Here is a 27,305-nt window from a genome sequence, read left to right as displayed (position 1 = left end):
GACAAGACTGACTGAAAATAACCCCCACCCTCCTTTTTTCTTTTTTTTTTATTACCATTGACAAAATATGTTTTTCATTGAAATCGAAACTTGAACACACATATATCTAACCTAACCGATTATCAATCAAATCACCTCTCTCGCTGATCCCTTTCCTCTTCTTTCTTCCAATCATTTTCCAAATATACAGTCTTCTCTTCTTTATTTTTTTTAACATAATCATTTTCTAAATATATGGGCTGATGCTCTTGCTAAGTGGGCTGCTAGAAACAATTGGGATGGTGAGGTTCCTTCTCAATTGAAGGGGAAAAAAATAAAATAAAATAAAATAGGCCCCCAATTAAATATAGGCCACCTTTTGTCTTTGGAGCATCTGGTTCAGAGTAGATCCAGTAATCCCTCATTGATGCAGAGGCATAAATGCCATCGTTATGTTCAAGTTTAGCAACATTCAGTTACATTCTATTGCTTACATCCAATTAATGGAGTTATTACAACTTTCATCTGCCAGGGCTTCCATTAGTAATCCTAAAGATTCTCCAATATATGCAATTTTATCACAGCATATACTGCAGTGGCAATACAACAATATGTGTACAGAATCCAGATTATTTTTGCGTAATGAATGTGTTGAAGGGAAAAGAACTTACAAAATCATTGAATGAGAGCCATAGCTTGTCAATTTTCAAACTGGCGGTAAAGCTAAGGCAGCATTCAGCAGAAAGGAACTCGATACGACCGACTTTTTTCCAATGCCTCGTGAGAGAGAATGTTTGGAACAGATTATGTACTGAAAGACGGAAGCCAAAGCTCAATTCGAGTTCCTCCAGTTCCAAGGGCAGCATCTGTAAAACGAGGTGAGATTACACGGACAACACATCCATAGCTCTCTAGTATCTCCCGAGCAACAGTCAAGCCAGCAACAAAATTCCAAGTCATGTTGTCTTCAAGCCTATTTTCAGAGAACAGTTCTGCTCCAAATGGCTTGAGCGAATGCATCTGTGTCTGCAGGCATATAAAAGAGAATAATTCATCTTTAATCAAAGATGAAAACCAACAGTAAAATACAGGGATGGTACGCGGTAGTGCGGTACTACTCTGAAACCATAAACATTTTTGTCCATTCTCCCTCCATAGCCTATAACTTTTCTCTCACATATTCACCGATAAATATTCTTCCATGCAAACATTATATCATCAATGCAAACAATATATCATCTATCAATTAAAGCTGCAAACAAATCCTGCATCACACACTAGCATGGAGACTCACGAGCAACTACGACTTTATTTTTTGACCATGAAAGACAAAATTGGCACAAATAGTAGTACCAAATGGTTCAAATTTCAATTAAGAGAAATATTAAAGTCAAACTACCACAAAGGTAATAAATTTCTACATCCACACTTAACATAAGGTAGTGTATAATAGTGCATAATTAACTTCTTCTTTTTTCTTTTTACATGCATAATTAACTTTATGAACAGCTTTTTTATAAACAGCCACGATTCATATAACTAATTTTCTCATCAAGTCATGAACAGCTTATTTACGATGTAAAAAAGCAACAGGACATCCAAACTTCAAATAAAAGTCATCTCATTATGTCAAACGGACTACAAGCAGGAACAAAACTAAATTTGTTTTTCAATTCCTCAATCTCTCTATACCTTCAAACAATCAAAATAATGTTTCATATGCCAAAAAAAAAATAGAATTGTACCTCCACCAAAAAAGAAGAAGTTAATTCTTATGCTGCACATGTGAGTACATAAAAATAAATTCAACTACATCTACTTTGAACGCGTAAAGGAAGCTAGCAAAGTGGAAGTCGGAAATCATTACCATATAGTGCATGTCAGGCCCATCGTCGTCAATAAGGACAAGGGCTCCACCTGCCGGAGCTGCAGTGGACACAATGTCAACCTTCCCTCCTATCTGTGTACGCAATAATGCTCCCTCAATTAAATTGCTCAAAGCCTGGCGCAAATCAGGTTCTTCCAAAGCAACTTGTGAACATTGTGAGAGTTCACTGAGCTCTACCACTCGTTGCTGCTTACCAGCAAGAGGCCTCACGGCGTCAACCAAGTCAGACAGCACATCAGAAACATTGCAGGGCCTTCCTGACACAACTAAGAGCATAAGCTAAAGGGCAGTCTCAAATTTAAAGATGTACAAATGAAATGAAATTATAATTCTTTCATATGCACAAGACTGATGTAGCTAGCCCTCCTAAAAAGACACACGCACAAACAACCCCAAAAGAAAAAAGGAAAAAATAGCATTATAAAATTTAAGATCAATTGGCAATACAGTGAACCCCCAAGAGGTTAGTCTGGATCGCAGCAGCCCATGATAAGCCTGTGATAAAAGCAGGGGGTCATGGATTCGAATATCCACTTATGCAATTATTTCTTGGGGTCACCCCCATGGCCCTTGGGCCTAATAATTACCTGATACTTGTGCAACGGAGCACGTGCTCAAGAGAATAGAAGGGGAAAGCCTTGGACACCCTTCTTTGAAAAAAAAAAGAAAGAAGGTAATATAGTGTTCACATGTACTACCAATTAACTGAAATTTTCAGGTAGTTCAAGACAATTGCTACTGGATAAGTATCATGTATGATTGATTACATGTTTAAGTAATCATAAACAAGATTGTTGTGAACTATAAACGGGTGCCTCATAAACTGCAAGTAATTCTCCTTTGACCAATCACTAATCTTTATAGATAAGGTAATAGGCATAAATCACACTCGTAAAACACAAACTTTTTTCTTTATTTTTAGGTAGCAATAATTTATCTGATTCAAAACCCTGGGACAACATAAAATACTTGTAGAATTACCTATGAATATAGAAATTAAATTAAGAAGAAAAGACAAGGGAAGATTTCTACAGAAAGAAAAAACAAGCAACATCCACAGAAGAGAATTCTGAAGGCTATTTAAGTCTAGGATAAAATCATGTAATTCACACAATAATGATGAGCTTTCTTCTTTCCTCCAACAGGGATAGAGATTGATCCCTGCCCTGCACTAGTGAGTATTAGTCTTTCAACACAAGATGACTGTCGTACAACATAAATCAAAGTTGGAAAGATAATAGGCATGCCTCGAAGAAGCTGATATAAGACCTGCCATAAAAATAAAGTTGATAGGAATCTCAAGGTATGAAAGGGAAGGGGAAGAAAGTCCAGGCAGATCAAGACAACAGTGAAATCATCAAAGAATCATCCAATCTATATCATAAGCTGGCAGAAAGGGGCAAAATTATAACAATTTCCAATGCCGCCTCCAACCAGCAAGCCATTCCAATGTAGCAAATGGATCAAATTGCAGGTTCAGCCACTTTGTGTCATGATCAGTTTGCAAAAGAAAAGACAATTCAGGGATTCAAAGATCAGTCGCTTGTAGTGGCCCCAGCACCATATTTATGAAAAAATCTAACCCAAAAGTTTGAGCCGATAGGACCCAATAACATTACTGCATCGTAGAAATGTATTAACAGAGCATGGAAAGTTCTTGTAAAATATTCTACACCATGTTTACCTGCTAGCACATGGTAGAAGGGGGGGAACACAGAATGGGCTGGTGGTTTATAAAAGGGCTTAATTAGAGGAAAATATTATGTTTTATTCATTATTATACTTCTGCTTGGTGATTTCATCAGAGATTAAAGTTTGAAAAAAATTTGGCAGCAATCAGAAACTTTAAGATTTTTTTAAAAAAAAAAATGCCAAAACCTACCTAATTCCATTTTGTTTCAATGGAGCAAGTGCTAGAGGTGGCATAGGCATCTCTAGATCCTTTGTTGCAGCATTTAAAGACAGTGGTTTACCAGAACTTTGCAATTTATTGCTGAAACTATTCATTGAAAAGTTATCTGATGATTGTGAGCTCAATGAATCAGGCTGGGCATGTGTCGAATCTCGCATCTTCGTCAATGTGTCTTCATTATAGTGTAATATATTCACCTAGAAAATGTCATTAATGATTGTCAGAAAAATATTTGTATCACTATAGTTCTATCAAAAATGACAGTAAAGGGTTTCACTGTCTTCTTTTCTTTCTTTCTTTTTTGGGAGGGGGAAGGGGGGCAGTGGGGACAGCAAAAAAAAAAAGACTCGTCAAAGCAAAAGGTTAGGTTAATGAAAAGGGAGCTGAGAGTGCCTTTGTCAAATAAACAGCATCCTGGAGTTCTTGAAGGGTATCCCTGATTCGATCACCTTGAACCAGTATGTCTTTGACTATGTCATGAGCAATCTGCAAGAACATATTGATCATGCATAGACATAACAGGAGAAAGAAAAAACAAATCCCAAAGAAAAAAGAATTTTCCAGAATACATAAAGAAACAAACCTCACTTCTTTTAGTCTGGATGGATAACATTTTACTCATAGTTTGAATGCTTGAAAGAGGACCGCGAATCTGAAAGAAGTGTTTATGAGATGGACTTTCATTAATACATCAGTCACCATGAAAAGATATCTAACAAAAGAGCTTACCTGCTCAACCAAATTGCTCATCCTGACATTATTTTGCCATGACGATTGCTGAAGTAGCATTGCTTTCTATGAAAGAAATAAGTACACATAAAATTAGTAAAACTCGCTTAACTTTGTATAAGCAGATACGTGTCCTGCAGATTTACAGACCTCAGCACACTTGTTATGATGTTACTTTCTGTAACGGCATCTAAATGGTAAAAGTTGTGATCCAAACACAAGAGCAACATCAGAATTCAACTATAAAGCCAATCATAAGTTAAAATTCTGGTTTTGATTCTATAGAAAAATACACAAGTTTTTTTAATCATCTTCAGTACCAAAATCCAGATAGTGTTCACCAAATGGTTAGAGTGAAGATCAACCCATTATTTACCTTACCTGGTCCATTACGTATGCCATTGCTAGCGAGCAAGAGATGTTGATAGCATTTAATTTCTGCTCCATAGTGAATGTGGACATTCTCAATGTCTCATCCTTGTGAGCTTGAATTTCCCAGGGCTTCTTATCCACTTTTGGAGCCAAATCATAGGCTTCTTCCGGAGCCGGGCAGTGAAACAAGTCAGCCCCCTTGCTCAGAGCATTTTCTTGTGATGTTTCCTTTTCCATCATTGGAAGCTCAGCCACTAAAAACCCCACAACAAATGGGTGTTTAACCATAGTAAAAACCGCAGCCCTGTGCTCTAGTATAACTTCTACCTGAAACTCAACATATATCCTAAATTCACTGATGTAGGAGTTGAGTGGGAGACAAAGAATTACTAGTTGAATTACCATACCTTTTTACTAGAAAGAGCTGCTTCTGCAGCACGCAAACCCGTTGGTATCCCGAAATTTCCAATTAATATAACAATGTCAGCTGCATTTATACTTGGATGTGTAGTGACTCTCCGCAGCTCTAGACGGTCCATAACATAACTTCCGGCGGGTCTGACATAAACCTGCCGAAATAAACCTAGTGAATCAGTGATGCAAGCTAATTATATTTGTTCGGAAGTTGTTAACACTAATCATTATGACGACTATCCACTGTAGAAATTAAGCATTTAAGCTACATCTGTTACGTGGTTCACATGATAAGTAACATAACGCACGGACTCACCGATAGAAGAACATTGGGATCAACGGTTCTGCGAAAGAGGTCTAGCTGCTCGACGCAGAGTTTCTGGAAATCGGAGCTCGGCAGCACTAGTTTGCCCTTGGGGTCCTTCTCCATATTCTGAGAAAACTCCACGGGCGAGGTCGAAGCTCTGCGAATAGCTGCCGCAAGAGCAGCAGCCGAAGACACCTCGGTCCCTCCTCCCTCAGGTTCCTCATCACAGAGCGTGTGCGTCACGTGGCGAATTCTGTCTTCCCTAGAGCTGGAATTTTGCAGAGAGGTCTCATTACCGTTGCTGGTGACGGACGAGGAAGCGTTGATGGGGAGGACCGGTTTGCGAGAAGTGTTGTGGGGCCTGAGGGAGTTATTTTCGTGTGAGAGGAAAATACTGGAAGTAGAGGTGTAATAGATGTTGTTAGAGTTAGGGTTAGAGTTAGGGTTAGAGAGGGAAGTTTGAGGAATGATTGCAGAGAGAAGCATCGTCTGTGTATGTATTGTGTGATTTGTGATTGGATTGAAGAAGACGACGATGATCGCTGTTTTATTTTTTAAAAGATTATTAATTCCACAAATGCAGTAGAAAGAATGCAGCCGACGACGTCGTTTCAAATTTTCAAGTTCAACTCGCAGGAGTTTTCACTTTTCAGTTTGGGGGTAGTTGCACTCCCTGATTCTCATTCGTACCCGAAAACTAACAAACCCTATTATAATTGATGAACAATATATGCATCCAAAAATAAGTATACCTCATTTTTAGTGTACCACATTCCTAAACAAAACATTCAGTAATACACCCTTTCTCTGTTTTGGAGTTGTTGTCATCTAAATGTGGCCCAAGGTGATGATGATTTGCAGGTGTGTCAAGGCTTATAGTTTCCTACACTAATGTGAATGAAATGCACCGAATGTAAATAAGACTTCTATCTAAATGATTGAACGAACTATCTTGGGATCTCAATAGTTCTAGGTTCCCCAAACTCCACTGAAGTGCGCTTCGTTGAGATTGAAATGAAGAAACATAAATAGACACCAAGAACAATTTACACAACGATGGTTGGCATTGAAACTTGATAGGAAATAAATACAAGAAAATTTGGAATGAACGACATAGCTGGAAATTGACAAGGATTTGGAAATGTAATTGAAATGCTAGGAAGCTTGGAAGTTGAAATTGCCTTTGGGCTTGAGTAGTTTGTTTGTTTGATTGGTTCTTTGTCCTCCGTCTGTCTACCACCTTATATATCTTCTGTCTTTGCACGAAAATCTCCTCCATAAACCATGATTTCTCTGCAGTTATCCTTGATTCATGTCATCTTCTGTCAGTTTGAAACCATTACCACATTACCACTTCTTCATGTTAGTACTCCCTTAAATTTCTCACAAGCTGACACCTGGACCATCTTGTTATAACTGCCACCACTTCTTTCTCTTTTCATGGACCATTCTCAGCACAACTCTACTTTGCAGTTACTCATCAAATGGGCTTCTCTTCTTCAATAATATGGGCTTATGGGTTGTGATAAAACATGATAGACCGTATGGGCTGCACCTTGGGCCTTGTACATGGACTAGGCTTATTATGCCCAAGATATTTTTTGATGCCAACAATTGCCCCCCCAGCTTGAATTTCAACTGTTCAAAGTTGGATTTCAAGCTGATTTCTCGACCCTTCCTCAGCTTCTGCTCAAATATCAGTTACTATTAAATAAGACCCATGTAAAATTCAAACTCTTCTCTTACCTCATTTAATTTGATCAGCTGCTGCCTCTTAATCCTTCACTCGTGCACGCTTCTTTATCTCTTCACCTGTTTAAGAAATCCCTAGCTTTCTTCTTTCTCTTAACAATGGCTTCTTTTCTTCCAAATACTGCTCCTATTGACTCCCACCTTTCCCCCGAAAGACTGACAAGCTTTTCATCATCCTTTCGTGAAGAACTTCTTGCTAATCATGTAAAAGAGTTACCTCTATTGGAACGACATCGTTCCTGGCCCAAACCGCCTCTAGGATGGAGAGACTGGGTCAGTCGACTTCGAGCTACCTTCGGTGTACAATGGATGAAACAGGGACTTGATCGGCTTATAGACATGACCCTTGAGTCAATCCCTTTTGACCCATCTTTGATTTCAGCGGCCTGCTGTTTCTAGTCTCGTTCAACAAACTCTTTTGTCTTTCCCGGTGGCCATATGACCATCACGTTGAGGGATATGTATGCCCTAACTGGATTGCCCATCACAGGTCCGGATGCTCCCTGTCTCTTTTCTTCAGTCAGGATCACTGAGGTAGGAGTAATGGAGGAAAAGAAGACTTTTTCTTACCAAGGTTTGAGCTCCACAAGGCATCTTGGGGAATCTACCTTCAAAGAGCATACTCTATTCCTGTGGTGTTTGCTATGCAGGTATGTCTTTGGTACCTTTGCAAATCAACCTGCCAAAGATTATCTCCCCCTTGCATGTGCCCTAGCAGAAGGTCAGAGTGTAGCTTTAGATAGTATTTGGCTAGGTCGTATCTATCACTGTCTTTCTTTGCTCACTTTTGAAAAACCCTTTTACCATCGTCTTTCTGGCAGCCTTTGGATTCTTCAGCCTTGGCTGTTCACTTACTTCCCCGCTTTACGTTTTCCTGATTATCAACTACCTACCAAATTCACTTCCTATGGGCAGTTTGTCTTAGCTTGCACTAGTGATAGATCTTTTGTAGAAATCTTCAATTTCTTCTTATCCCTGCCTTCAGATAGACCTGATTCTGAATATTTTCTGTTTACTGATACTCTACCTGGTGGTCCTTTGATGCCCTTGTTGTCTTCAAAAATTACCATCTCTATGGTAATGGACCATCTCCTTCGTGATTTCTGGGCCAGTCTTGTTACACCCAGGTATCTCCATGAAGGTGTCAATATTGATAATCCTATGAACCCTCCTTGTGGCTTTGAGGCCTACAATCCTCAGCTCTGTGCTAGGCAGTTGGGTTATACCCAAAATGTGCCTCTTAACCGTCTTTTCCATTACAACCCTCCTGGAGAAGAGAGAACCATTGTTCAGTCCAGAGAAAGGATTGAAAACCAAGCGGCTGCCAATAATAACGCTTTGAGGAGGTTTGTATTCCAACTGCTACCACCATTTAGTCCTGGTAGTACTTCCGACTATCAATCCTGGAAGGAAAGATACTATATAAATCTGCTTCCACTTGAACCGCTTCCTCCTCTCAATACTGAATCTGAGGCGGATATTGCAGATGTTACCCCTAGTATGTTTCTTGCTCTCCTTTTCACTTGCTTATCTGTCTATGAAATTCTGATCTGGCAGTATGTTATGCAGCTATTCCAGCCATTCCAATCTCTTCTAAAAAGTTGAACATTAAGAATGAGCCACTTTCTCCCAAGAAGAAACCAAAAACTCATAAGAAAGTAACGGCTGTGAGAAGATCTCAACGATCTTCCACTAGAGTTAAGAAGACCATACAATCCAGTTCAGAGCCTGTTACTATCTCAGGGGATGATGATAGTGAAGATGAGAGTGAAAAGATTTCCACCAGCTATGCAGGAGTTCCTTCATCAGATGAGCCAATTGTCACTCCCAAAATTTCTAACCAACTTTCTGGCTCAGTTACTCCTCTCTCTTCTCAGGTTGATATCTTTCTTTATTTTGCTATCACAAATAATTCTTTGATGCCTATGACAGTACTGTATGTATGCAGGCAGCAACATCATTTAAAATGCTTACCTCCATCATTCCAACCAGCGTGGTAAATCCATTAGCAGGTCTGGATTTCTCCTTCCTGACTCCACCTCCTCTTGCTAGTAAAGTGCCAACTGAGGAAGAACTGCAGCATGCAACCAATAGATTGGTCCAGCTTTTTGAGACAAACCTTCCAGATGTTCAAGAAGCAGATGGTAAGGAGGCTTTGAAGTATGTGAAGATTTTGTTGGCAGATCCTCAGATAGCTCCAGAAAGTAAAAGCAGGCTCATACGTTTGGAGCATGATTTGCATCATCTACCCACTGCTTTTCATCAAGACTACTCTCTGGAACAGACCTTATCTGGCAAGTTAGAGGATTTATCTAAAGACCAAGTTGCTTATGAAATTTTACTTGCCAATTCTGAAAGTCTGGCTGTTGAAGACCTTGGGATTCAAAAAGACATTATTGCTGCTCAAGATGAAATTGAAACTTTGGAGCTCAAAATCCAAAGTTTGAAAGATAAGATTTTGCAACAGCATGATGCAAGAGGCCAGGTGCATGAAAAATTCCAAGAGGCTCAGCAAAACCTCAATACTCTGGGTTCTTCCATCAAGTCACAACTACCTGATGCTCAAGCTTGGTCTTCAGATTTGCAGCTAACTCAAGCACGTCTTCAAGCTCATCAGAATACCTGGTCGGCCTTGAAGCATATGCTAACTTAATTGTTGAATTTTAGCCATTGTTTGGCCTTCGTTGGTTTATTTTATTGCCATCTTTATTGGCTTCTAGTACTTGACTTTGGCCATTATTTGGCCTTAATTTCTGATATCTTTTATAATTGCTAATCATTTATTTACAATTTCTTTTGTTTGGCCTGTGGCCATCTACTATTTTTATTCATAATATGCGGCTGCTAAGGCCAGCTTATGGCTGCGACTAAATAGTCTGCTTTTACATTCTTTATGCCATTACAGATATAGATTCCCAAATGCCTAGGAAATATGGCTTTAAATATTTGTCATTAATAAATCTCCTATGTGGTTGACCATCTAGGTCTGCTAACCAGTATGCACTACCTTTGAGAATTCTGTGCACGTTGAAGGGTCCTTCCCAATTTGGAGACCATTTACCCAACTCTCTATCCTTGATTCCTGGTGGTAAAATCACCTTCCACACCATTTGGCCTTCATGGAACACTTTCATCTTCACTTTCTTGTTGTAGGCCTTTGCGATCTTTTTCTTTTGGACTATCATTCTGTTCAGAGCCTCCATCTTGCTTTCATCCAACTATTCCAGCTCCATGTTCATGGCTTCTGAATATTCTCCAGCAGATAGACCATGTTGTTTCATGATCCTCAAAGATGGAACTACCAGCTCCATAGGTAGTACTGCATCATGCCCATAAGTGAGGGCAAAAGGGTTGGTTGCAGTATTTGTTCTCTTGGATATGCGGTAAGCCCATAATGTTTCTTGTAGTATCTTGTGCCATGCTCTAGGATTATCCTCAATAGTTTTCTGCAAGATAGAAATGATTACCTTATTTGAAGCCTCTGCCTGTCCATTGGCCTGAGCATAGTATGGGGTAGATGTGAGTAATTTGACTCCATAGTCTTCCAGAAATGCTTTGACCTCCCCTCCAGTGAACATTGTCCCCTGGTCAGTTGTGATGGTTTCTGGAATGCCAAATCTGAAAATAAAGTGTTCTTTGATGAAATCTACCACCTCTGCTTGTTCGACCTTCTCAGGGGTACTGCCTCTACCCATTTTGTGAAATAGTCAGTAGCCACCAGGATAAAATGATGGTCTTTAGATGAGGCAGGAAAGATCTTTCCAATGATATCAAGCGCCCATCCTCTGAATGACCATGGTTTAATGATAGGCTGCATGTTTGCTGCTGGTGCTTTTTGAATATTGCCAAACTTCTGGCATTGTTGACAGCTTTTTGCATATTTAATGCAATCTTTCAGGATGGTCGGCCAATAGTAGCCGTGTCTTCTTATCAACCATCTCATCTTTGGACCGGCTTGATGTGCACCACAGATACCTTCGTGTACCTGTTGCATTATTTTCATACTTTCAATAAAACTGGGGCAGCGGAGTAACAAACCATCAGATCCTTTTCTGAAGAGTTCACCCTCGATCATTACATAGCTCTGTTCCATCACTTTGACCTTTCTGGATCCTGGATTATTAGGATATGACAGATGGTTAATGATATCTCTCCTCCAATCTTCCATCTGATTGTCAAGAGCTAGGCATTCAAGTGCCATGCCTCTTTCCCTGATAGATGGATGAGATCGCCTTTCCACCGTGATGATTTGTTGTATCAAACTTTCTGGAAGTATTAAACCAGAAGCTAGTTGGGCCAATCCATTGGCCTCATGATTTTGATCTCGTGGAATGTACTTCAACTCCACTTCCTGGAAGTCATCAAACAATTGCAAGGCTGTACTGTAGTATGGCGTCAATGTGAAACTAGCACATTTGTATTCTCCAGCCAGTTGTTTTAGCACCAATTGAGAATCTCCAACCACCAGAATATTTTTGGCTTTTAATTCAAGCAGAATCTCCAAGCCAATGATGAGTGCTTTATATTCTGGCTGGTTGTTAGTACAATCAAAATCCAAATTAAAAGCTAAGGTGGTTTTCGTACCTCTTGGGGATTGAATGACTACCCTAGCTCCAGCAGCCATCTCTGTACTAGACCCATCGAATTTTAGCACCCATTCACCTTCATCTTCAAAGGTTGGTGTAGTGTGAGCATCTATCATGCCTTGTAAGGTCTCAGGAATTTCCAGACATGGGTGGTCAGCAAGGAAATCAGCAAGTGCTTGCCCTTTGACTGCCTGTTGTGGTCTCCATTTGAGGTTGAATTCTGTCAAAGCCAATGACCATCGACCTATCCTTCCTGTTAGCAATGGCTTGGTCAGCATGTGTTTGATCAAATCCATCTTTGAGATCACGTACACCTTAGTTTGAAGCAAGTAGTGCCTCAAATTGGTACATGCAAAATATAATGCAAGGCAGAGCTTCTCCACTGCAGAATATCGTCCTTCAGTATCTGTCAGCAATCTGCTCAGGTAGTAGACTGCTCTTTCTCTTCCAACATCATCATCTTGATGGTTTGAAAGGCCTCTTCATGTTTTGACTCCCATCTGAATGCCTCCTCCTTCTTTAACTTTAACAACTCTGAGAATACCTTGGTCTTACCTACAAGATTAGAAATAAATCTTCTAAGGTAATTTACCTGACCAAGGAAACTTTGGAGCTGTTGTTTGTTCTTCGGTGGTTGAGCTTGGCATATAGCTTTGGCTTTGTTTTGGTCAACCTCCATGCCTCTTTGATGGACCAAAAATCCCAAGAAGTTTCCAGCTTTAACTCCAAATGCACATTTCAAAGGATTGAGCTTTAGTTGGTACTGCCTCATCCTTTCAAATGCCAGTTTGAGATCGGCCACATGGTCATTGGCCTTGACTGACTTGACAATGATATCATCAATATAAACTTCCAGTTTCCTGCCTATCATGTCATGAAAGATAGCATTCATTGCTCGTTGGTAGGTGGCTCCGGCATTTTTTAGGCCAAAGGGCATCATTACCCATTCATATGTACCCAATGCTCCTGGACATCTAAATGCCGTTTTTGAAACATCTTCTTCTGCAATAAATATCTGATTGTATCCAGAGTAACCATCTATCATAGATACCAGCTCATGTTGAGATACACTATCTATCAACATATCAGCAATTGGCATAATATACACATCTTTAGGCGTAGCAGTGTTTAAATCACGAAAATCAACACAAATACGAATTTTGCCATTTTTCTTGACTACCGGTACAATATTGGATAACCATTCAGCATACCTGGTTGGCCGTATGAAGCCGGCCTTAACCAACTTCTGTATTTCTTCTTTGACACACAACTCCACCTCTGAAGACATTCTTATAGATGGTTGCTGGTATGGTTTGTATCCTGACTTGATAGGCAGTCTGTGTTCTACCACCTTTCTATTCAATCCTGGCATTTCCTGGTAATCCCAAACAAAACAATCACGAAACTCGTGAAGTAAAGCTATTAGTTTTACCTTGATAGATGGATCCAAGGTAGAACTTATGTAAGTAACTCTGGACTCTTCTTGCCCCCCCCCCAAGATCACTTCTTCCAAAGGATCTTGGGTTTTGGCCTTCAAATCATCTAATTTGGCCGGTGCTGTTTGCAAATCATTCCAATTCAACTCTTCTTTATTATTAGTGGCTAAACAGCCATCATCTTCTACCATCATCTCTTTTTCACTAATTTCTTCTATTACAACTCTATCAATGGCAGCTTGTACTATAATTTTATTTATTGCAGTCGCCACTATCTTCTCTTCATCCTTCGACCACATCATGGAACTTCTTCAATGATTGGTTCTGATCTCCTCGGCCTATAAGGAACAATGGCCGTTGGTTGCAATAATTGTCTTGTAATTTTCTGCATCTCCTCTTTCTTAGTTTCGAACTGGATTGGTCCACATTGAGCATGATAATAGCGAGCTTCCACCTAATCTGATGTAGTCTTGAATGGCTGGTTGTCTGCCCAAATGATTTCTACATCATTTCCTCTCCAGCACACCAATAGCTGATGTAGTGAAGATGGAATGCACCAATTGGAATGAATCCAATCTCTTCCCAATAAAGCTTGATATTTGGCCTGACTGTCAATGACAAAGAAGGCAGTCATGGAGGATTTTTGCCCGACAGTCAGCTCCACTGGCAGTATACCAACTGCCTTAGTAACTTCACCTGTAAAACCTGCCATAGTCATGTCAGTTGGAATTAAATCATCTTCTTTCTTACCCAGCAGCCTGAGCACTAATCGTGGAATGGTATTGACCGCAGAACCTTTGTCCACCAAGACTCTGTCAATCGGCCTGCCATTTATTTGTGCTTTGACATACAATGGCTTGATATGTTGTGACATTTGGATTGAAGGTTTCTCCAAGATAACCCTTTTGGGGGTCTCTTCATCCACTATCTGCACCGTCACTGAACTGAAAGGTTGATCGCCCTTCCCTAGCCGGTCAAGCTTTGGTATTTGATTTTCCTTTATGTGCTTCTTAGCCTGCCAAGCAGCTGGCAAAACTAAAGTAGTACTAGAACATTCATATGGTACCTGAATTGCTCCCACCATGAATTCTTTTGCTGGTGGTTGATCTTTTTTCACTTGGTGGTTGTCCTCTTGCTTCCTTTCTTTGCGAACCCATGTCCAGCTCCTACGTTGAATCACTGGAGGTTTGTAGTGATTCCTCATATAGGCAGCATACTGCCTCTGCTTTCTCCTCAACTGAGTTCTGGTTAAAGGTGCTGGAAATTTCTTATGTTTCACCAACTGCCATTTGTTGGTAATGGTGCTAGCTGGTGGTTGCACAGAGCACGGTTTCCATCCCTTCTTCTCCTTGTGGACCTGAGAATTTTGAGAATTATGAGCTTTTGGTTCCCATACCTGAGATTTTCCTTCAATTTCCTTTTAAGCTCCAGGTAGTCACGAAGATCTACATCAATTGCATGCATTGTAGTTGCCACCGGAGGAAATGGATCGTCATCTACCAACATGGACTCCTTATCAGGGAATCGCAGGACACCCTTGTTGATTTTCTCCTGAATCATGTTCTTCAGAGTCTAGCAGTTGTTGGTGGTATGAGACCATAGGTCATGGTACTTGCAATACTCCTTCCCTTTCATATCCTCCTGAGATGGTATTTTGTGTCCAGCTGGAAATGTAACAAACTTTTCCTGCCATAGAAAATCAAAAATCTCCTCTGTTTTGGTCACATCAAAAGTGTAATTGATGTTACCACCCATAGGCTGCTTCTTTACTGACTCAGTTGCCTTTGGTTTGGATAGTGCGGGACAAACCCACACTTTCTTCTCTGCATTCACCTCCGCAGCAGCCATCTCCATCTCCTGGTAGTAAGTTCCCATAGAAGATTTCTTTCTCCTACTTTCTTCTTTCAACAATTCTTCATACTCTGCTACCTTTGCTGCCATTTCATAAAAATCATAAAATTCCATACCTTGGAACTTTTTGCGCAATTTTATGTCTAATCCTCGCTGGGCCATCTTGACAAATTCTGATTCAGGCAGATAGATGCGACATTTATTCCTCAGCTTTTTAAAACGAGCAATATAAGCATTGGTGGTTTCTCCTGCCTTCTGCACCAATCTAGATAGCTCAGCCACAGATACCTCTGGTTCAGCTCTAAAGAACTGAGTGTGAAATGACCGTTCCATCTCCCACCATGTATTGATGAAATTCCTTGGCAATGTGGAATACCAAGTAAAAGCAGCTCCTGTCAAAGAATTTGGAAATAACCTGAGACGAAGGTTGTCAAAGTTGTCATAGTTTGCTAATTCGCCACACTGCACAGTGAAGCGACCAATATGCTCCACGGTGGACAACCCTTCTTCTCCAGAAAATAAAGTGAAGTCGGGAACTCTGAATCCTCTTGGGTAAGGATTCTCCCTATCCACAACAGCTGGATAAGGTTTGTGATACTCTGGCCGGCCAACTGGTCTATGGCCATGGCCATATAAATCTTGAACTAACTGTCTGAGAATCTCCATATCAACAGGTGGTGTTGGTGGAATTACAGGTTGAATCCTGCAAGCAGTACCCACTCCTGCAGCCACGTTGCCTCCTGATCCAACAGGTTTAGTAGTTGCATAGGCAGCTGGATTACTCATAGGATTAATATTCCCATATGTAACAGGTCTGAAATTCTTACCATTACCAGATGGAGAGCGCATTGGGGGAGGTGTGTATTTACTGTAACCACCATCAGCCTGGTAGTTAGCTCCTTTCTGTGATGGGAATTGCCCCCCCATAGTCAGATCTTCGAACTTCTGCTCCAGCTTTCGCTCCATCTGCTTCATGGCATCTTCCATTGTTTGATTTGAACGTACCTCCAGATTCTTGATAGTTTTGACCATACGTTCAAACAAGATAGCGGCTTCATCGGATAAGCCAGCTGGTCGTTCAATGAGCTCCTGTTTTTCTTCAATACCGCCATCATTGGCGGCCTCTTCCATCTCAGTCAGTGGGTTTTCCTCCTGCGGATTCTCCCCAACAACGGGTTCTTTTCCTGACAATTGAGTGCGCGGAGCCATAGTAGCTGTCAGATGCTTTTTCTCAAGTCCCACCGGGTGTGCCAAAAAAGGTTGTTGTCACCTAAATGTGGCCCAAGGTGATGATGATTTGCAGGTGTGCCAAGGCTTATAGTTTCCTACACTAATGTGAATGAAATGCACTGAATGTAAATAAGACTTCTATCTAGATGATTGAACGAACTATCTTGGGACCTCAATAGTTCTAGGTTCCCCAACTCCACTGAAGTGCGCTTCGTTGAGATTGAAATGAAGAAACATAAATAGACACCAAGAACAATTTACACAACGATGATTGACAATGAAACTTGACAGGAAATAAATACAAGAAAATTTGGAATGAACGACATAGCTTGAAATTGACAAGGATTTGGAAATGTAATTGAAATGCTAGAATGCTAGGAAGCTTGGAAGTTGAAATTGCCTTTGGGCTTGAGTAGTTTGTTTGTTTGATTGGTTCTTTGTCCTCCGTCTGTCTACCACCTTATATATCTTCTGTCTTTGCACGAAAATCTCCTCCATAAACCATGATTTCTCTGCAGTCCTTGATTCATGCCATCTTTTGTCAGTTTGAAACCATTACCACATTACCACTTCTTCATGTTAGTTCTCCCTTAAATTTCTCACAAGCTGCCACCTGCACCATCTTGTTATAACTGCCACCACTTCTTTCTCTTTCATTCTCAGCACAACTCTACCTGGCAGTTACTCATCAAATGGGCTTCTCTTCTTCAATAATATGGGCTTATGGGCTGTGATAAAACATGATAGACCGTATGGGCTGCACCTTGGGCCTTGTACATGGACTAGGCTTATTAGGCCCAAGATATTTTTTGATGCCAACAGGAGTAAAAACCTCTAAGGCCTTACGCACATGCTCATGTGCGATTGTTCGTCATCGGAGCTCGCATCATCGCTAGAGATGTCCTCGTTGGTGAAGTCTCCAAAGTCCGGATCAATGTGGTAATCGTTGTCAGCCATCACAATTGACCAAACAGATAGGGAGACGTGAGAGACAATACAGAGAGGGAGAGGAAAGAAAAGATGATAAAGAGGGAATGAATCTCAATTTGGTGCGCTGGGATGTTTTACAGTCGATGGTTTTTTTGTGTGTTTTGGGGTGCGATTGAGAATCAAATGCAACTAGCCCTGACCTTTGAGTTTTCTGACTAGAAGCCAACGATGTCGTTTTAAGTTCAAGTAGTACGATCGTTTTTGTAGCCGTTGTAAGCAACCCTCTCTCTCTCCGTCTCTCCGTCTCTCTCCGGATAACTAAGATTGAGATCCCAAATGTCCTGCAAGAAACCCGAGCGGAGAGACTAAAATCGAAGGAACTGACATCTAAAAACCGATGCCTTTAGTTTTGGTGGAGTCGGAGTTGGTTTCTCCTCCATCATGGGCAAGAAAAAGTTCATGGGATAATGGAGATACTTGCAAGATTTTTTTCTTGCTTACAAGGCAACTCAAACAAAGGAAGATCTTTTTCATTCTTTATTTTTGAATGTCCTGATTTGTATGGCGGATTTAGTGACTTTATTGTGGTTCTTGAATAATTGCTGCCGAGATTGGATTTTAAGGATTATGATTGTATTTTTGGAAATTTGAACCTATTTGTTGGAAATTTGCAGGGTTTTTTTGGCAGTGTATGATGGACATGGAGGCAAGAAGGCTGCGGAGTTTTCTAGCAGAGATTTGAGATTTGCACACTAATGTTCTTGAAATGATGGTCAATTAATTGTACTGGAGATGCAGCAGAGGTTTGAAGCAGTTAAAGCTGGGTATCTCAAAACTGACCAGGAGTTCCTGAAACAAGTAATTGCGCTAGATACATCGTATCATATGAAAGGTTCATCTTTTTATTGGCTATCATTTGTTTTTGCAAGTTATGATCAATGAGTTACTTTATGAATGCCTTCACACCCTGATGATCTGTAAATTGTCTTGATTATTGTTTCACTTCCAATTACTTTGAATATGAAATTTAGCATCAAGTTACAACGATTTGGCTGTGGAATAATCATATTAATTATGTAGTTGACTAAAATATTTAATCAAGAACTATAGCTTTGGCTTGATAATCATAAGTTAAGAATTATTACTGTCAGGATTGAAGAATGATATGTTTTTCCTTAGTTTCCTTCTGCTTTTAAGTAGAGGTCCTAATTTCATTTCAAACTGTTTGACTCGTGACTACTATGAACAGCCAATTTTGTTAAGTAGCCTCATTCTAAAATTTTAGCACCTAAGGTTAACAAATCCTGTTTTTAAAAATCAACTTATCCACAACCAATGTCATACCCTTATGCCAAGTACTAACCTTATTGTATTTTGACATCCACATATCATTTCGGGTATATTGAGGCTTTTAATCAGCAATTTTAATTATCCTATTATGTAAACGATAATACTACATATCCCAGCAGATACACCAATCTATGTGGAATAGTGATTAGGATTGCTAGGTGGAAAGTAGACCATTAGTTGTCTTTTTTGAGACAAAAATATCCCTAGTTCTTGATTTAATTTCTTTTCCCACACAAGATGACATCATCTAATGATATCATTATTTTTTCCTTCTTTTTTTAAACAAAATTTAAAAACATTTTATCTACCAAAATACATTTTAGATTTCGAAAAAAATTACATATTCAGAATTAACATGCAAAACCCTTTTTAACAAGATTCATTGACAATATGTTTTATCGGATTGTTCTTAATTACATTATTTTTGAAAACAATGTAATTATAATCTAGAAAACTGGAAACAATGTAATTACATGTTATGCTAGACATTCTTTTGTTTGTTTTAAAAACATTAAATCTCCTATCAAAAAAAACATTAAAACTTGATAGTTTAATGTATATATTATTGACAAACAACTAAAATTGACCAATTGTATTATATAATCTACTGTGTCATGTGTACTTTTGTAATTACATTATTTTTAAAAACAATATAATAACACTCTGGAACCTTAAAAAACAATGTAATAATGGTCAGGAAATATTTAAAATATGTAATAAACTCTAATGAAGCCACTTATTGTCAATCAAAATTTAAGAGTCATTAATATGCAGAGAAACAATACACAAAACCTATCAACATATATTAATCCAAACACATTTCAGATACTTTAATCAAGAAAAATAGGCTATCCCCAATAACTTGTATGGTCAAAGTCCTTATACGCTTACTGCAGTGCCACCACCGACGTTGCAACCTCACCCACTTTGTCATCCACCGATTCAACCCCACTCACTTGGTCATCTATGGTTTTGCCGATGAAGAGTACAGATCGGGTCAGGGCCTTCACAAAAGTGAATCAAGAACTTGATAGCAGTCACCACCTCCTTGGAGCAATCAACTCCGAAACCCACATGCCCGTTGCCGTCTCGTAGATCTTGTTGAGAAATCAAAGATTGACGAAGAGAACTCGTAGATCTTGCAGCATCTGGAGAAGACGACGAGAGAGAGGTTACGGAGAGAAGTTGCTAGATTATGGTAAAAAGAAGTGAGAAAATGTCTTCTTTTTTTTTTTAATTCATGCCATGTAGACATGTTGACTCACCTGCCACCTAGACTGGGAATGTGCTGGGATACTTTTTTGGTGGGACATATATCATTTTCGTTATGTAAATTGATATAATCGTAGTATGGCTATTAATAAATCATAACATCTTAAGCAACATCTGTGAAATTGCCACCAATCTGCGTGGAAAACATGGCCTGGAGATGGTAAGTTAATTCATTTCATTTAATGTGTATAATTTATTGCACAACCTAATGTGTATCAGTTCATCGAATGTGTTATAATCTTGCTCCATTTTTCTTATAAAAAAAAGGATGATTGTTATAATGCTGAAATGTGGTGTTAGTAGTGGTCTGAGATTGCACAAACTAATAGCTGCTCTATCACCATAATAGCATTTCAGTTAATAGTTTCCCCAGTGCAGAAATTTTAGATTCATATGACTAAAATGAAGTGGGTTGGTAAAGTTCACGATGAATTTGGATTTAATCTGTACGATTGAGGAATTGGATGGGATCTTCTAACAGTAATCAATAAACTAGGATATTTACAGCATCAGTTACTGCTTCACATGCACAAATAAAAAGGAGTTTATGTCACTGACTTTGAAGTGTATTTATTATTTGTAGGTTGGCAACCAAGAAGCTGTGGATGTTGTGGTTCGATTATATTTTCCTGGGAAAAATTCCGACGCATGGAGTTTGTTTCAAAGATGAAAATGATGATTATGGCCATGTAAATGTAAATCCTTTGTCAAATATCAGAAGGATTTCACTGGTCAAACAACACAAAGGATCAAGTCCCTCTCCAAGCCCATAAGAAAGCTGATGGTTGGAAAGACAGTGAAAATGACTATGCTACTGCAAAAGAAAGTCCCTCCATCAAAGATAAGAAGGGTTTCATTTTTCAAACAACAGAAAGGGACAAGTCAGTCACCAAATGATGGGAAAATAGATAGTTGGAAAGAAAGTCGAGATGATTATGCCAGCAAAAATGAATTTCCTCCTTCAAAGTCAAGAAGCATTTCAAGTCAACCATAAAAACATGAAGATGGAGACTCTTAGCCAAGAGAACCTCGGATGTAAGAAAACACCTGCTTCTGAAGGGCTATTGGCTGCTAGCAAGGATCTTGTGAACCTTGCCATAAGCATGGGCAGTCTAGACGACATAACCGTGATGGTAATTGATTTAAATCACTTCAGAAGCAACAATTGATATTTTAGGCTAATCTAGCAATCTCCTGTACATAGCTGAAGAAGAGTAGCTGCCAGTGACCAGGCCCAAAAAACAATGAAGGTTAGCTCCAGTTCTAATTTTAGCCTGCTCACGTTCCATGGAAGATGCTTTTGCTTTTTAGTTTTGTCCTGCTTTCTAGTTCTTCAATAATTTTTTTTTCCTGGTGTCTTGTTGGACCACCTCTTCCTCTCTATCTTCACTGATGTGTTGGTCCTGTATTACCCCTACTATTTTTGGATATACAGGTTATAAGTATTGTATATCATACATGTACTGTGCATCTTTGAGAACTATGAGTCCGAATGAAGTTTTAATTTGCTATTCTCCATGATGTTTTGCTGATACAGTTTTCTTGATCATAGACCTGAAGCATACTTAAATAAGGAGAGGACAATCATCTTAATTTACTGATGCAATGTCTTTTAATTAAAAAAAAAAAAGAAAAAGATAAACAACTCCCGTGCACAATGCTCCCACAGTGGGCAGGGTTGAGAACATGCAATCTCTAGGTTGCGCCTTACTACTCTACTATTGGGCCACGTGAAGCGTATTTTAATATTTCCCAGTAAAATATTTCTTAATGCTTATCTCAAACTCTAAAAAAGGCAATGGTTGAAGTATCTATTTCGATTATGATTTCCATCTTGATTGTCTAGAGCTGATAAGAAACCTTTTGGTGAAATCATTTGTATGTCATTAGTCTTACCAACTTTTCTTAATACAAGAATTCCTCTGACAAGCTATCCTCATTGCATCCATTTCAATTCAGTGATTTCTTTAGCTTTTATATCTTGATCTGCTATTATGTTTTATCAAAAGCTCCTACTTTCTCTGCTAGTTGATGGCTCAATTTTGAACCGTTGGAAAATGAATTTTACTCTACTTAAATTTAAGTGGGTGTTTCCCCTTCTCTATTGCTCACTTACCTGCAGGAAAAAAAAAATTTAGGGCAGAGAGAACTTGATCTGGACAAGATTTGCCACAAAAACCTCAAGATTATTTTAGATAGTGTCTTTCACCTAAGATTCTTTGCACATAAGTTTATACATTAGATCCACCAAACACTAAATTGCTGAGGGAATACTTGGTGGGAAACTTAAACAATCACATGTTATATCAAAAGTTTCTTTTTTGTTTTCCTGGATAGAGTACTTTTTTTTCACATATGACTTGAAGAAAAGGGTTGCTTTTTTTTTTTTTTTTTTTTTTTTGAGAAAAGAACAACTTCATTAAGAAGAAACAGAAATACAATCAATAGCCAAAACCGACCCTATGAAGTGCGGAGGATATCCGACCCATTGTCTAGTCCCGAAACTCAAGGCCTGTTTGGCTAAAATATCAGCTGCGCGATTTGCATCACGCTTGACATGATGAGGGAGCACATTACAGAATAAAGGAAACAATTCCTTGGCCCTACTAATACATAAACCAGATTCAGATAGATCACTAACTTGGCTATTTAAGCCTGAAATGGCTAGCAAAGAGTCACCCTCCAGGATGATAGACTGGTAGTTGAAGTCCTGCGCAAGAATGAGAGCTTCCTTGGCAGCTAGACATTCCGCGAAAAGGGGGTTTGAAGGACCTGCTATACACTTGGAACGAGAGACAATATGAGATCCAGACTCATCCCTTGCTATTAGGCCCACGCCTATCTTGGAATCCTTAAGAGCTGCGTCAAAATTAATTTTTATAAATGAATGAGGGGGTGAACTCCAATGAGTTGGGCTGGCAGTCCTTCCAGGATCTGGGTCTAGCTCAACACCCTGAGCTTCTTTGTATTCAGCTAAGATCGCGTCCGCTCTCTTGGTCACTTCCCGCGGGTCCCCTTGAGAATTATGATGAAGGATTTGGTTCCTCATTCGCCACACCTGCAATTTAACAAAAAATGATGTACTGATTCAACCTCCTTTCCACATAGAAGGCAGTCAGCAAAAACATTAATGGTCCGCTTTTGGAGGTTGAGAAAAGTGGGGATATAATTGTTGCATAGCCTCCAGATGAATGTCTTAATTTTGGGTGGGACCTCTAGCTTCCACAGATGATGCCATAAAGCACAATTAGAAGAATCACTTGATCCAGCGTGATCTTTAGAAGATATGAGCCAATTTTCAAAGTTGTTGTATCCACTCTTCACCGAATACTGGCCTTTGGGATCAAAGAACCATCGTCGTTCATCCACAGCTCTAACATCACCCAATGGAATTTCCAAAATAGCCTCAACATCAATTGGGAAAAAAATCTCCCTAATTAAGGCCTCATTCCAGCAACCTTTGGTGGCATCTATAAGTTGATTAACTCTCCAGTGCCCGATGTTGGGTTTAAAAGGAGGACACAGATTGAATTTCCAAGGTCTAGGAATCCACTTGTCAAACCAAATAGAGATATCACATCCGTTCCCCACCCTCCACAACAGCCCCTTATCCAACAACTCCCTGCCTGCACAAATACTCCTCCAGGACCAAGAAGGGTTGGACCCAAGGCAGGCTCGAAGGAAATCACAGTTAGGGAAATACTTAGCTTTAAGAACCCTAAAACAAAGGGAATGCTCATTCTTTAACAATCGCCATCCCTGTTTAGCAAGCAAAGCAAGATTGAAAGAATCAAAGCTTCGGAAACCAAGACCACCCATAGCTTTGGGCTTGCACATAGACTTCCATTGGGTCCAGCAGATTCCTTTATCACCCTTGTTCTTCCACCAAAACTTGTTTAGAGCAACCATGATCTCTTCAAAAAAAGATTTTGGAAGCCGAAAAACACTCATTGCATAGGTGGGAATAGATTGAGCAATGGCTTTGATGAGAATTTCTTTCCCCGCCTGAGATAGTAGCCCTAGATATCTTTCAGGGGAAGTAATATGTCTCACCCCTAACCGATCCAGGATAGTATGTTTATCATCTTCTCGCGTATTGGCACTAAAGTAGGCCCCTGATTTATCAAAATTAATTTTTTGGCCAGCCTCTTGTTCATAAATATCCAGAATAGATTGGATGGTATTGCATTCTTGAGATGAAGTTTTGCAGAACAATAAGCTATCATCCGCAAAAAAGAGATGTGTAACCCGCGGACCAAATCTACTAGCAGCAACTCCACTTAACAGTTTATTTCTTTCCGCATCTAGAATGAGAGCCGAGAGGCCTTCTGCACAAATGAGGAACAAGAATGGGGATAGGGGATCTCCCTGGCGGAGACCTCTACCCGGTCTGAACAACCCATGAGCCTGGCCATTGATCATAACCGAAAACCGCACAGATGAAATACATTTCATAACCAAAGACACCCAGTTTTGATGGAAGCCCAGTTTAATCATCATACCCTTCAAGAAACTCCAATCAACTCTGTCATAGGCCTTACTCATGTCTAGCTTTAGAGCACAAAAACCATTAGCTCCGGATCTTCTATTTTTCAAGGAATGAAGAAGCTCATAGGCCACCAGAATGTTGTCAGAGATAAGGCGATTAGGCACAAAGGCACTTTGGGTCTCCGAGATGATTAGAGGAAAAATGCACCGCAAACGATTAGATATAGCCTTAGCTATGATCTTATAGACAACATTACAGAGACTTATAGGCCTAAATTTTGTCATGTCATCTGAATTCTTCACCTTCGGAATAAGGACTATGTTAGTGAAGTTGACAGCATTTAAATCTCGGTCTCCATTAAGAACTTCTAGACAGAATTCAGTAACATCCTGCTTCACAATGTCCCAGTGCTTTTGGTAAAACAAGGCATTAAGACCATCAGGACCTGGAGCCTTTAAAGGATGCATCTGGAACAGGCTCTTCTCAACTTCAGCTCCAGAAAAAGGCTTTAACAGATCTGTATTCATAGAATCAGTCACCCGAGTGGAAACTAGGTTAGTGATTCGACTCCCCACTAGCCCCTCCGTACAAGAAAAAAGCCCCTGAAAATAATCTATGGCAACCTTAGCAATATCCCCTTCCTCTTTAATCCACTCGCCTCTGCAATTTTTGATTTGCTTGATATGATTCTTTTTACGGCGTTCACTGGCTGACTTGTGGAAATAAGAAGTATTCTTGTCCCCCAACTTTAACCACTCCACTCTAGATCTTTGCCTCCAAGCCATTTCCTCGCGTAAACTAATATCATTAATCATCTTTTACCAAGCATGAAAAAGATTAAAAAAAACTTTCATGGATTTGAAACCTATAATTGAAGCCAAACCACTTTGAAGAATCAAAGGAGTGGGTTTGTTAAAAAACAGAAAATGAAAGAGGAGTGCAGACTATAAAGCTTACAAGCCTTGCCTATAATTGACTACATAATGTGCTGCTTTTCCTACGTCCCCACTCTTCCTTTAAAATAGGTAGTTTAGAAAGTTAGGTACTTCTTTTCTTTCTTGACCATCATATGGTTCCAAGAAGGCCTAACACCATCCATGAACGATTCCACGGCGAAGATCTCAATCAATTTCTAATCTTCCATCCTTTTAAACCCATGTTGTATGAAAACTGATCAAATTCTCATACCATTTTCTGTAGTGAATCATGCATGAATCAATTGGGATTCCGGCTTGCTTTACATCCAGCGAGAAGCAAACTGATGATCCGGCTGCCATAACTCGGTCAGGCCAGAGTATGTACATGTCAGTCTATCAAACAAAGATAGCAGGTGAGTGCCGTCTCATCACCATCACTTGGTGCAAAAATCTATTGCTACATGGTCTATCTGTGTCTGTTCAAGGACCAGAAGGAAATAAGCATTATCAGTGCAAGGTTGAACTCAAGCCTTGGAACTTCTGGAGAAAGCAAGGGGCTAGTCAGTTTATAGTGGATGGTAGGAGAGTTGAAGTAGTTTGGGACTTCAGGGCTGCAAAGTTCAACGGCGAGACAGAGCCGCGATCAGGTTACTATGTAGGCATTGTCAGTGAAGAAGAGGTGGTTTTACTTCTTGGTGATATGAAAAAAGATGCATATAGAAAGACAGGGTGCAGGCCTTCTTTGATTGACCCCATTTTGGTTTCAAGGAGGGAACATGTTTTTGGCAAGAAGAAGTTCTTAACAAGAGTTAACTTGAATGAGAAAGGTAAAGTCCAAGAGATATCAATTGAATGCAACAGTGGCATATGCAGTAACAAGAACAACAACAATGCTGATGGATTTGATCCTGAAATGGAAATAAGATTGGATGGGAAACTAGCAATTCATGTCAAGCATCTCCACTGGAAGTTCAGAGGCAAAGAGTCGATCCATGAAAGTAAAACCACAGTAGAAGTGTATTGGGATGTACATGACTGGCTCTTTGGTTCTGGTACAAGGCATGGTTTGTTCATATTTAGGCCAACTACTTCCTCATCTTCTGCATCTCCTCCATCATCAGAATCAACACCATCACCACTTCCAGCAGAGGAAGATAACTCAAATGGGTCATCTGGGTTTTGTTTGTTTCTATATGCTTGGAAGTTAGACTGAATGTTTTGGTCCTTTCACTATCATAATCAGACCAGACACAGCATGATCGATCTCCTAGGAATTGAAAAAGGAGAGATGGTGGATGGTCTTCCATTGCAATGTGTTCACTTCCTGACCAGCACATGGGGCCCAAATATAGCTGGAAGTTTGTCACAGCTCAAGAAGATTGGACTTGCCAGATTGGATCTTATACAATGACTCCATTATCCATTAAAAAAAGTGTATGATCTTCTTAAAGCTCCTGCTTTCCTTTTGTTTCTGTTAACGTTTGTATCAAAAAGCCTAGATTGGGTGTGTGTATCTATAGAACTTCTATAAACATGTGAGCTTGTCATTGTTTCCAATAGTTAATAATGCATACAATAGTAGTCAATAATGCTTTCAACATTTTATGGAGGTACATGATATGCATGTATTAGGTTGCATATATTGTTGGAATAAGGTCGTCGTTTTGTTCTCTGATGCCTAGTACTAATTTTGGCACCATAGCATTATGGCCCATTAAACCAGCCTGCCAATGTAATTGGGCTTAGAAGAAGCCAACCAGTGGCAGTGGTCCAGCTCTATCATCCTCTGAATCTTACTTTGGTAGGCACTCCCCTGGACCTGTATTGTGTATCCAGAAATCCTACCTCATTGAGTGTTTATATTACTATCAACAATTCAACATACACAACA

General features: G+C 39.6%; 2 protein-coding genes across 3 annotated transcripts; one reads left to right on the top strand and one right to left on the bottom strand.

The window, feature by feature from the left end:
• Positions 1-377: 377 nt before the first annotated feature.
• Positions 378-6,129, bottom strand: LOC120000432 (chloroplast sensor kinase, chloroplastic). The gene is made up of 9 exons (XM_038848518.1): positions 5,611-6,129; positions 5,288-5,449; positions 4,890-5,207; positions 4,509-4,574; positions 4,363-4,431; positions 4,173-4,265; positions 3,750-3,976; positions 1,847-2,120; positions 378-1,005 (listed from the first exon to the last, which is right to left on the bottom strand). The coding sequence occupies exons 1-9, from the start codon at positions 6,085-6,087 to the stop codon at positions 784-786; spliced, it is 1,908 nt and encodes a 635-aa protein (XP_038704446.1). The 5' UTR covers positions 6,088-6,129; the 3' UTR covers positions 378-783.
• A 13,251-nt stretch (positions 6,130-19,380) lies between these two features.
• LOC120000967 lies at positions 19,381-27,003 on the top strand. 2 transcript variants are annotated; one of them, XM_038849156.1, is made up of 3 exons: positions 19,381-19,944; positions 20,592-21,258; positions 25,698-27,003. In XM_038849156.1, exon 3 carries the CDS (start codon positions 25,704-25,706, stop codon positions 26,625-26,627), a length of 924 nt encoding a protein of 307 aa, XP_038705084.1. In that variant the 5' UTR covers positions 19,381-19,944; positions 20,592-21,258; positions 25,698-25,703; the 3' UTR covers positions 26,628-27,003. The 2 variants fall into 2 exon arrangements, with proteins under 2 accessions (XP_038705084.1, XP_038705083.1); XM_038849155.1 differs by having other exon boundaries at positions 19,382-19,934.
• Positions 27,004-27,305: the final 302 nt, after the last annotated feature.

Source organism: Tripterygium wilfordii, chromosome 6, assembly GCF_013401445.1.
Source record: "Tripterygium wilfordii isolate XIE 37 chromosome 6, ASM1340144v1, whole genome shotgun sequence".
Taxonomy (NCBI): Eukaryota; Viridiplantae; Streptophyta; class Magnoliopsida; order Celastrales; family Celastraceae; genus Tripterygium; species Tripterygium wilfordii.
The sequence above is the reverse complement of the archived record's forward strand: the minus strand, read 5'-3'. Positions and strand labels throughout refer to the sequence as shown.

Coding starts and splice junctions, on each gene's coding strand:
- LOC120000967 (XM_038849156.1), top strand. CDS start 25,704: ATGCATGAATCAATTGGGATTCCGGCTTGCTTTACATCCAGCGAGAAG.
- LOC120000432 (XM_038848518.1), bottom strand. CDS start 6,087: ATGCTTCTCTCTGCAATCATTCCTCAAACTTCCCTCTCTAACCCTAAC. Junction 3,977..4,172: donor ATGCTGTTTATTTGACAAAG/GCACTCTCAGCT, acceptor GACATTTTCTAG/GTGAATATATTACACTATAA. Junction 1,006..1,846: donor GGCCTGACATGCACTATATG/GTAATGATTTCC, acceptor ATATGCCTGCAG/ACACAGATGCATTCGCTCAA.